Source organism: Xyrauchen texanus, chromosome 6, assembly GCF_025860055.1.
Source record: "Xyrauchen texanus isolate HMW12.3.18 chromosome 6, RBS_HiC_50CHRs, whole genome shotgun sequence".
Lineage (NCBI taxonomy): Eukaryota > Metazoa > Chordata > Actinopteri > Cypriniformes > Catostomidae > Xyrauchen > Xyrauchen texanus.
Window position 1 is genome coordinate 1,971,944 of NC_068281.1, and position 10,791 is coordinate 1,982,734.

General features: G+C 40.9%; 1 protein-coding gene across 2 annotated transcripts; it reads left to right on the forward strand.

The window, feature by feature from the left end:
* Positions 1–7: 7 nt before the first annotated feature.
* On the forward strand, positions 8–10,148 carry LOC127645812 (methyl-CpG-binding domain protein 3-like). Of its 2 annotated transcripts, none has more exons than XM_052129492.1 (7): positions 8–118; positions 2,628–2,784; positions 2,975–3,112; positions 4,490–4,580; positions 7,622–7,799; positions 7,962–8,108; positions 9,276–10,148. In XM_052129492.1, exons 1-6 carry the CDS (start codon positions 105–107, stop codon positions 8,104–8,106), a joined length of 723 nt encoding a protein of 240 aa, XP_051985452.1. In that variant the 5' UTR covers positions 8–104; the 3' UTR covers positions 8,107–8,108; positions 9,276–10,148. The 2 variants fall into 2 exon arrangements, with proteins under 2 accessions (XP_051985452.1, XP_051985451.1); XM_052129491.1 differs by having other exon boundaries at positions 45–214.
* The last annotated feature ends 643 nt before the right edge of the window (positions 10,149–10,791 follow it).

Consider the following 10,791-nt stretch of genomic DNA (forward strand, 5'->3'; position numbering starts at 1 on the left):
TGAATGATTCGCGAGTCGACTCCCAGTTCACAGAGAGTCGTGAGGTGAACGGAAAGACGGCAACGATCAGCCGCTTTTGACCCCAAACAGACTTCAGCGGAAACATGGAGAAGAAAAGGTGGGAGTGCTCGGCTCTCCCGAATGGTTGGAAAATGGAAGAAGTGACCAGAAAGTCGGGCTTGTCCGCGGGGAAAAGTGATGTCTATTATTTTAGGTACTGCAGCGGGTTTAGCCGAAGTGCAGCGAGACAAGACACAAAACTGTATTTATATGTTCGTTTACAGTGACTAAATATATTTATATCGCTTGAACTAGTCATTTAACACTTTATAATACTCGTTTAGCTGTTGTGTGTAGTGCGAAAAGTACAACAATTGTGTTTTGGTTCTCACGTGTGTTAGCAATGAGCGCTAAGTAGTGTTAGCCGTTATGCTAACATTTTAGCAACGTTTAATGCGAGTTGTAATTGTATCTGAACCGTCCAAAAAAATCATCGTTCATTATACCAACATATACTGTAAATATACAGCACTGCACATGTTATTGGATAACTTTGTGTTTGTGATCATATAGTGAATTAGGGAACGATGCTTCATTATTTAAAGTATATATTTAGAGTATTGATTATTAAACTACTTTGTGTACCACATAAATACCACGTCGATAGGAGTATAATAATGATTCAGTACCATGGGACCGCCACTGTACCGTTTTTGTTTTTGCATGGCTGAAATGGGATTCTTTCTAGTGCAGATATATTTAGTGGTGTTGTGTTTCTTAACCCTTGTGTGACCTTCGGGACATTTTCGTCTTTTTCGTTGTTTTCTATAATTTTGGCTGTGTTAATGCCCAACGGTGTGTATTTTGGGGGGATTTTTGATATTTCAACGTCATTGAAACCAATATTTGATCTCAGTGCGAATTCTATGATATTCTCCTTTTATTCTGGAGCCCTGGTTTCAAAATTTAACATTTTATATTTACCACCAGATGGCGCCATTTATCTCATGTTTAGCCTATGGAGCAACTACAAGCGTTTAACTTATTTTCTGTTTGCTGTATTATAAATGATGCCGCTAATTGTGTGTGTGTTGGTATGGATGTCAGAGTGAGTGTGTGTGTGTGTTTGTATGGATGTGAGTGAGTGTGTGTGTGTGTGTGTGTGTGTTTGTATGGATGTCAGAGTGTGTTGTGTGTGTGTGTGTGTGTGTGTGTGTGTGATGTCAGAGTGTGTTGTGTGTGTGTGTGTGTGTGTGTGTGTGTGTGTGTTTGTATGGATGTCAGAGTGTGTTGTGTGTGTGTGTGTGTGTTTGTATGGATGTCAGAGTGTGTTGTGTGTGTGTGTGTGTGTGTGTGTTTGTATGGATGTCAGAGTGAGTGAGTGTGTGTGTGTGTGTGTGTGTTTGTATGGATGTCAGAGTGTGTTGTGTGTGTGTGTGTGTGTGTGTGTATGGATGTCAGAGTGTGTGTGTGTGTGTGTGTGTGTGTGTGTGTGTGTGTGTGTGTGTATGGATGTCAGAGTGTGCGTGTGTGTGTGTGTGTGTGTGTGTGTGTGTTTGTATGGATGTCAGAGTGTGTGCGTGTGTGTGTGTGTGTGTTTGTATGGATGTCAGAGTGTGTTGTGTGTGTGTGTGTGTGTGTTTGTATGGATGTCAGAGTGTGTTGTATGGATGTCAGAGTGTGTGTGTGTGTGTGTGTGTTGGCATGGATGTCAGAGTGTGTGTGTGTGTGTGTGTGTGTGTGTGTGTGTGTGTGTGTGTGTGTGTGGCATGGATGTCAGAGTGTGTGTGTGTGTGTGTGTGTGTGGCATGGATGTCAGAGTGTGTGTGTGTGTGTGTGTGTGTATGGATGTCAGAGTGTGTGTGTGTGTGTGTGTGTGTGTGTGATGTGTGTGTGTGTGTGTGTGTGTATGGATGTCAGAGTGTGTGTGTGTGTTTGTATGGATGTCAGAGTGTGTGTGTGTGTTTGTATGGATGTCAGAGTGTGTTTGTGTGTGTGTGTGTGTGTGTTTGTATGGATGTCAGAGTGTGTGTGTGTGTTTGTATGGATGTCAGAGTGTGTTTGTGTGTTTGTATGGATGTCAGAGTGTGTGTGTGTGTGTGTGTGTGTGTGTGTGTGTGTGTGTGTGTGTGTATGGATGTCAGAGTGTGTGTGTGTGTGTTTGTATGGATGTCAGAGTGTGTGTGTGTGTGTGTGTGTGTGTGTGTGTAAAAAACAAAAAAAAACAACACTTGCATTATATAAACAAACTGGCATTTAAAGGGTTAAAATCCTGAAAATGTCTGTATATTTGGTTTTTTATGATCAGGACTGATGTTGTTAGAAAAGTGGAAAATAATATTAAGATATAATAATATGGCAGTTTTTTGACGTGGACATTTTGTCCTCTGAGGACCTCTTGAGTAACTTTTTTTTTAATTTACACACAAGGGTTAATACATCGGTTTACTCATATGTGTGTTATTTAGAAAGGACATCAAAACTTCTCGAGACAGTGCAGGATTTATGTATAAATGCATATGCTTCTCTTGTGATGGTGTGGACGTCTTTGAGTTGTAGCTAACCGCTCAGAAGTGCTGTTGTCTGTCTGGTAAATAAAGAATATTACTTGAACTTTTCATCCTTAGTCCAACGGGAAAGAAGTTTCGGAGTAAACCTCAGCTGGCCCGTTACCTGGGAAACTCCATGGACCTGAGCTCCTTCGATTTCCGCACGGGGAAAATGCTTATGAGCAAACTAAACAAGAACAGACAGCGGACGCGCTGCGATCAAAATCAAAGCAAGGTAAACACTAGTGACCAAATGTTGCATGCTAGTGGGCGACCCATATATTGGCTAGCACGATATTCTGACTTTTTAAATTATCGGCATCGGCTGGGGGGCTTGGGTAGCTCCGATTACCTCCGATTACGCTAAGAAATATTTTGTGTTTGCTGCCTTTAAGATGCTGTTAAGATGGATGTTTTCTTTCTAGGGTAAGCCTGATCTGAACACGTCACTACCGGTTCGACAGACAGCGTCCATCTTCAAACAGCCGGTCACCAAGGTTACAAATCACCCCAGCAACAAGGTCAAGACAGACCCTCAAAAAGCTGTTGACCAGCCCAGACAGGTACATTTAATGTTTTTCCAAAATTGACTTTCAGAGTCCGGTTAAAGGAATAGATCACCCTCATGTTAAAAACAATTTAATCTAGGTCTAATTAAAGGGACAGTGCACCCAAAAATGAATGTTCTCTCATCATTTACTCACCCTCATGCCGTCCCAGATCTGTTTGACTTTTCTTTCTTATGCAGAACACAAATTAAGGTTTTTAGAAGAATATTTCAGCTCTGTAGGTCCATACAATGCAAGTGGATGGTGACCAGAACTTTGAAGCTCCAAAAAGCACATAAATGCAGCATAAAAGTAATCCATACGACTCCAGCGGTTTAATCCGTGTCTTCAGAAGTGATATGATAGGTGTGGTTAGAAACGGATGCAAAATTTAAGTCCTTTTTTTACTTTAAATCTCCTCTTATCTGAAAGTGAAAGCTAAAGTGGAGATTTAGGGTTTAAAAAAGGACTTAATATTCCAAGTCCTCGGAAACACCCATCCTATCACTTCTGAAGACGTGGATTAAACCACTGGAGTCTTATGGATTACTTTTATGCTGCATTTATGTGCTTTTTGGAGCTTCAAAGTTCTGGTTTGCTGGGACTAGTTAGAAAAAGTAGGTTATGCAAGCAATCCAGAATGGCGGATAATCTAGTGGGCGGGGCTAAAAATTCCCCCAAAATACCATCTTGACCCATGGAATCACAGAAAAAATATTTAGTTTGTAGGACTTGTGGTTCAAAAGTTATGGCCCAAAACGCGTTTGGCTTTATTATAGCGCCCCCCTTAGGCCGAACGGGCCGAGTTCATTCGTATGGTTAGCCAGCCAGAATTGCGCTCAGTCCAGCTGTGTTTGAACGCAAGAACGTGTTTGCATCATGTGCGGTCACTAGCGCTTTGTGCTCGTTGCCTATACAGCTGGAGTTTTGCTGTCTGCCCCCTGCTGAAAACAGGTGGTACTTCAAGTTTAAATTGCCCTAATGGTTGTAATAGTCCATAGAAATCCCCAGAGACGTGATTAATTGTGTAATTGTTTTTTAGTGCAGTATTTGTTATATCATTAATTGCATTGAAATAACATACAATCGACAGCCCTAATAATTGTATATTTCCATGGAAAGGAGTTCGCAGAATGTCAGTCCGCTCTTTTCCATAATACAAAGTGGATGGTGACTAAATTGCAATCTGAATTGTATTATATCTAGCTATCGTAACGTTTATCGAAAACCAAAATCAGTGACACTCTCATGGTGACTACAGCTGAGAGGACAAAAAAAGTACCATCAGTGATGTCAACGGACAGAAACATCTTTTATTCCTGCTTCTTGCAGTCAGGGTCTGTTATATTAGTTTTTTGCAGTGTAATGATTTTCCTCCCGTTTAATTCACAGCTGTTCTGGGAGAAAAAGCTGAGTGGACTCGATGCGTATGATATAGCAGAGGAACTGGTGAAGACTATGGATCTTCCTAAAGGTTTGCAAGGTGAGTGGAATAAATTATGATAAGTAGAAGAAAATAAAGGCAGTTCTCAAGAACTCAAAAGAGCGTTTCGTAGCATCGACATTTGCGCCTCCTGTACGTTGCACATATTTGATGCTCGTAAACGAGGAGTCTGCTGGTTGCTAGCAATGGGTTGCCCTGTCACTCATGGAGCAACTGATGATGTTGCACACGCAAGTTATTTTACTTCCTGAACAAGTGCGAACCCGAGGACAGGTTGCTGACTCACTCATGGGAATCGCGGCTGAACTCAGACCGCCTCCTATAATGGCACTTTTCCACGGTTACGACTCGACTCGCTTTACTTTTCTGAGCTTGCATTTCCACTGCAGTTTAGTGCCGCCTCAATGTGGGCGGGATTATAGGCTGATCGTCATAGTTGCGCCGCCTCTACTGCCGTGACATCATCTTAAATGCGACACAAAACAATAGACGACAACACAACCGCTAGCTGTTAGCTACTAGCTCATTGTGCTGCATAAAGCAGTTGTTGATGGTGGTTTTACACAAGTGTAACAGTTCAATTGGTCCTGGTTGTTTTAGAAGCTTCCAGTAGCTGCTCAACTAAATAAAGTGAAGCTTTCAAGCAGAGTATCGAGTTAACGTAACAAAACGTCCCATCCTCCATCATGGACTCAAACGGCGTGGCCGAGTCCAGCGCACTCTCCCTCCCATTGCTCGCCGGTTTAGATAGCGTCCATTTGGCCGAACCACTTCCTCTTTTCCTTGATGGTTCTGTCGTCACTTTTAACTCTCCCCTAAACTGTTGGGAGGTCCGGTGGTAGCCGTGTGCAGCCAACAGCTGAGACACTTCCCGAGAGACTCGCTCATCGCTAACGAGAGGAACGTCTGCACCTCTTTTATTGACCATGGTGTGGTTTTGCGCACAACCATTTCTTTTTACAATTCGAAAGTTGTGTGAACAAATGATACTTTTATCGCTAGGGATGCACCGAATTTTCAGCGGCCGAAATTTTTCGTCCGAAAATGGCACTTTCGGTTTTTGGCCGAAAGAGAAAAAAGGCCGAAAATATGAGCCGAAAATACGTCCTCGCCCCTCAGTGCTCAGATTTCACTCTGGATCGATGCTAGCCCTTATCACAGCGCTACCAAACAAAGGCCGATCATGTCAGCGGTGTGGAAATTCTTCGAAGTTTCTGATAAGGACATCAAATTTGCGATCTGCAGTGTTTATTCAGCAGAACTTTCAAGATATATATATATAACACACACACACACACACACACACACACACACACACACAGAGTACAGCAAGAGATTCTACAGGAAAATGTCACAACTAGCGCAGCTACACCACAACTTGAGACGTATTTATCTGAACTACCCATTGCCAGAAGCGACAATCCCCTTGACTACGGGCGCATAAACAAACACCGCTTTCCTTTGCTTGCGCGGATTGCGCTCAGGTATTTATCTGCCCAAGCACCAGCACAGAGAGTGAGAGACTGTTCAGTGCAGCATCTCATGTTCTTGATGAGCTTTCAGACAGGAGAGACTGTCAGAACGTTTAGCAACTTTTGTTCTTGAAGAGAAACCTGTCACTTGTACTTAAATAGAAAGCGGTCCAATATGATGTGTATAGCAATTACATTACACTTGTTCTTCACTTGAGGATACATCTGTCGTTTACAGATGAGGTTGGATTTAGTTCAATTACTGTTGTTTTGCACAATAATGTTCACTTAAAGTGTGCATACGTTTACATAAACAGAATAGAGCACTGATATATATATATATATATATATATATATTATAGTTATATATAGATCAGTGGAATAGAGGCCCTCTGCCATTCTGTGTTCTGCCTTTTTGTTTTAATTAAAATTACTGTTGCATATTTAAACTTTTTGAAAGATGTTAGCTAAGTTCATTACTTGACTGTTGTTTTGCATATAATAGTTTTCTAAAACTTTACATTATTTGGATAATTGTTAATAAAATCTGTAAAATTAGATTTTTACAGAACTGAAAGAAGAATATTTAATAATGTTTTAATATATTTTTTTGTCCAATTTTGGTGTTACTTTCAATAAAAGTGTGTTTTTTTTTTTTTTTTTATTTTATTGGTTTGAAGTTTTTCAATTCAGATTCATTAAATTCATGAAATTAATGAAAAAGTATAAAATTAATACAATTATACACACCATTATTTTTTTTTATATATTTTTTTTAAATGGGTACAAGTTTCGGTTTTCGGCCAAGTGCATCCTGGATTTTCGGTTTCGGCCCAGAATTTTCATTTCGGTGCATCCCTAGTTATCGCTGTTGCTAACTTTAAAACTAGCGGGAGGAAGTCACGTGTCGTTAATCCAGTGACGCCGGTAGTGACGATTCTCCCTGACCAATCAGTGATCTGCAGGGTTTTGACGTCACATTTAGTATCGGCTCAACTCACTAAAATAAGTATCAGGTACCAGTTACTATCCACAGTGGAAACCCCCAAAATGTTAGTTGAGCCGAGCAGAGGAAATGCCCCATGAGTCGTCTCAAGTTCAGTACCGCGGTCCACAAAACAGTTTTCATATTAGCCATTTTTAATGCGAACCATGCTCCATTTCGGGCTATGCTGTCAGTGTGAACGCCCCCTAAAATGTTTCTCTGTTTGAGCCCTAAAGCGATTTTGCACGGGTCCATGCATGGATGTTTAAATTGAAGGAACATTCTGGGTTCAATGCAAGTTCAGCTCAATCGACAGCATTTGTGTCATACTATTGACTACCACAAAAATATATTTCCACTCGTCCGTCCTTTGTTCTTTTTAAAAGCACACATTGAGGTTCCAGTGAAATGCTTAGAATGGAAGTCAATGGAGCCAGAGGCCCAAATTAAATGAAGCCAGATGCAGTTTATTGTGCAAACAAAGTCCCAATAGTAACCAGAACAACAAAACTTAAATTGGGTAGATGCCGCTGGACTCGTAAGCGAGCATGAACGGCAGTACTCGAAGTGTCCTCACTCGATGCGACGTGTGATGTGATGTTTAGTGTGTTTCTCAACTGCAGGCGTCGGACCAGGTTACTCGGATAAGACTCTTCTGTCGGCTCTCGCGAGCGCTCTTCACACCAGCTCAAATCCAATCACAGGTCAGCTGTCAGCGGCGGTGGAGAAGAACCCTGGAGTCTGGCTCAACACATCACAGCCGCTCTGCAAGACCTTCATGGTCACTGATGAAGACATCAGGTAGATGCAAACCGCTCTGGGCTTTTGTGAAAGTGATTTTGGTTATGGATAAATGTGTCTCGCTGCAGTTGTCTAGATACGCAGCTCACGAGGTTTTGCAACAATGTTGCATTATTTGATGGTCCTTTTGAAGTGTGCTGAATCATTGTGCTGCTGCTACAGGAAGCAGGAAGACCTGGTGTACAGCGTGAGGAAGAGGCTGGAGGAAGCGCTCATGGCAGACATGTTGGCGCACATTGATGAAACCGCTGTTGATGCCAATTCACTGAAGGACGAATCCAGCGATGAGGAGATGGAGACCGTATAACTGTAAGAGAGTCATTTCAACACGTCCGTTAATGAGCTGATTCTTCAATTAGAGAACTTCTCGATCCATTCAGATGAGTGTAAAGAATGGATCATAATAGCTTTAACTTTTATTGTTAGTTACTTACTCTAACACATTTATAAAAAGTGCCAAAATGAGGGAAATGCTATTTTGCACCTTTCCTCACATCAATAGTTCCAAATATTTTCTTTTGTGTGCAGTTTATAATGTTCACTTCATGATCTGAAAGAAGCTTATTAAGGTGGCATTGCCAAACAGGTTCGTATTTAGGAATTAGACATTTTAAAAATGTGTTTTATTTTAATACATTTAAAGTTAATTGACTGCTAGGCAGTGAGATCTGTACGGAAGCCTGTCACTTTTTTTTTTTTTCTGTCCTGTTTTGTCGTGATCACGACTTAATGGAGACCTATTACACCCCTTTTTATAAGATGTCATATGAGTCTTAGGTGTCCCCAGAATGTGTGTGTGAAGTTTCAGTTCACGGATCATTTATTATATCATGTTATAAACGCCTCTTTTTGGGTGGAATCAAAAACGAGCTGATTTCGTGTGTGTCTCTTTAAATGCAAATGAGCTGCTGCTGCTCCCCGCCCCCTTTCCAGAAGAGGGCTGTGCCTTTACAGCTGGTGCTTCGGTTACTACAGCAACAACAAATCAGAACCGATATGACTGACAGTGTTAATACTGGAGTTCAGGCAGGACTGAGAAGAGAAATCGGCCCGGGATTTTACACCGCAACCGGAGTTCGAACCCAGGGCGTGCTGAGTGACTCCAGCCAGGTCTCCTAAGCAACCAAATTGGCCGGTTGCTAGGGAGGGTAGAGTCACATGGGGTAACCTCCTCGTGGTGGTGATTAGTGGTTCTCTCAATGGGGCGTGTGGTGAGTTGTGTGTGGATCGTGGAGAGTAGCATGAGCCTCCACATGCTGTGAGTCTCCGGTGTCATGCACAACGAGTCATGTGATCGGATGCGCGGATTAACGGTCTCAGACGCAACTGAGACTCGTCCTCTGCCACCCGGATTGAGGCGAGTAACCGCGCCACCACGAGGACCTACTAAGTAGCGTGAATTGGGGATCCCAAATGATTCATCCAATGACATGATGGTGGTGTTTGATATTAATGCACATCTCTGTTCGTCCACAGGGGTAATCAGTGTCGACTAGAACAACCCGGACTACAGTATTTTTACTCCCAACACCAAAAGACGCTCACACCCTGAAGCGGATCCCCATGCCGAAAACAAAACCTCCTTTCCCTAAATCAGCTGTGAAGCTCATAATGTACCCATAACATAAACACACATTTTCACTTTCATCTCTAATTTAATCTTGTAAATGGATTCTGTCTCATTGTAGTTTAGCCAGATTATCTTGTTTGGGGTTGGGCTGAGAGGAATTGATGAATGCTGTTTTTCAAATCATGCTAGTCCGTAACACAATTTTTTACACTTTTTGTTTTTATTAAATAAATGCGTGTTTTTATGATTATCTTAAAGACATTGCACTAATGTGCATATTAATGTTTGATGGCTAGTACAAATATGGTGCTCATTTATTTTCATGGTTTCTTTATATTTTATCTTGCCGTGTTTTTTGAGTGTAGACATTAGCATTGGTGCTTTTTCATGTTTGTTTCCCCTCTAAGCTATGTAGCATTGTTTCTGTCATCGTATAGCTAACATAAAGGAAGAGGTAGTTTAGGTCTTATTTTATCATGACATTAGATTTGGAATGACTTCTTGATGTGGACTGAAAATCTGTCTAATTCAAATACAGTGCAGAAATGATCATGATACAGCTTTTTATTATTATTTGTTCACACGATCATGGTTAAATCTAGATGTTTTTCTGTTCTTTTATGTGTCATTGTACTCTCATAAATTCACGTTCGGTGGGGGGTGTATTTTGTATTTTACACTTTTGTTTTTGTTTGTTTTTTTTCTTTAAGAAAGCATAAAGGACTGAGGGGAACTCAAAGCTAAATAATACTTTTGTACATTTTGAAATTAAACTTTTGAAACATTCTGCTGTATGTTTTCTTCACTTTCAATGTAACAGGACAATAGTTCATTGATTATTAATATTACACTTCACATACCATATAATGTATTTAACCACACAGCTAACGTTAGCATATGGTTGCTGTTTGGTTACTTTTCAGGAACCAATCCCTAACATTTTAGGAACCATTAGGTAACTTTTTGGGAACACGTTCCTAACGTTCCTCTAACGTTAGTATTTGGTTGCCATTAGGTTACTTTTTGGGAAGCTATTCCTAACGTTTTTGGAACGTTCTCTTTGTTCTATTTTTTTATAACCACCCAGCAAACAACATTCCCCTAACGTTAGCATATGGTTGCTGTATGGTTACTTTTTGGGAACTAATCCCTAACATTTTAGGAACTGTTAGGTAACTTTTTGGGAACACATTCCTAATGTTTCTAGGAACTTAATATTCAGGTTCTACTTTTTATAATCATCCTGCAAACACAGAACACATTCCCCTAACGTTAGCACATGGTTGACATTTGGTTAATTTTCAGGAAGCTATTCCAAATGTTCTAAGAACTTTCCATTTAGGTTCTACTTTTTATAACCACCCTGCAAACATGGAACGTTCCCCTAATGTTAGCATATGGTTGCTGTTTGGTTACTTTTTG

Excerpts from the sequence above, each read along its gene's own strand:
- LOC127645812 (XM_052129491.1), top strand. The coding sequence starts at position 105 with ATGGAGAAGAAAAGGTGGGAGTGCTCGGCTCTCCCGAATGGTTGGAAA. Across the intron at positions 2,785-2,974 it reads GCGATCAAAATCAAAGCAAG|GGTAAGCCTGATCTGAACAC; the intron begins GTAAACACTAGT and ends TTTTCTTTCTAG. Across the intron at positions 4,581-7,621 it reads TCTTCCTAAAGGTTTGCAAG|GCGTCGGACCAGGTTACTCG; the intron begins GTGAGTGGAATA and ends TCTCAACTGCAG.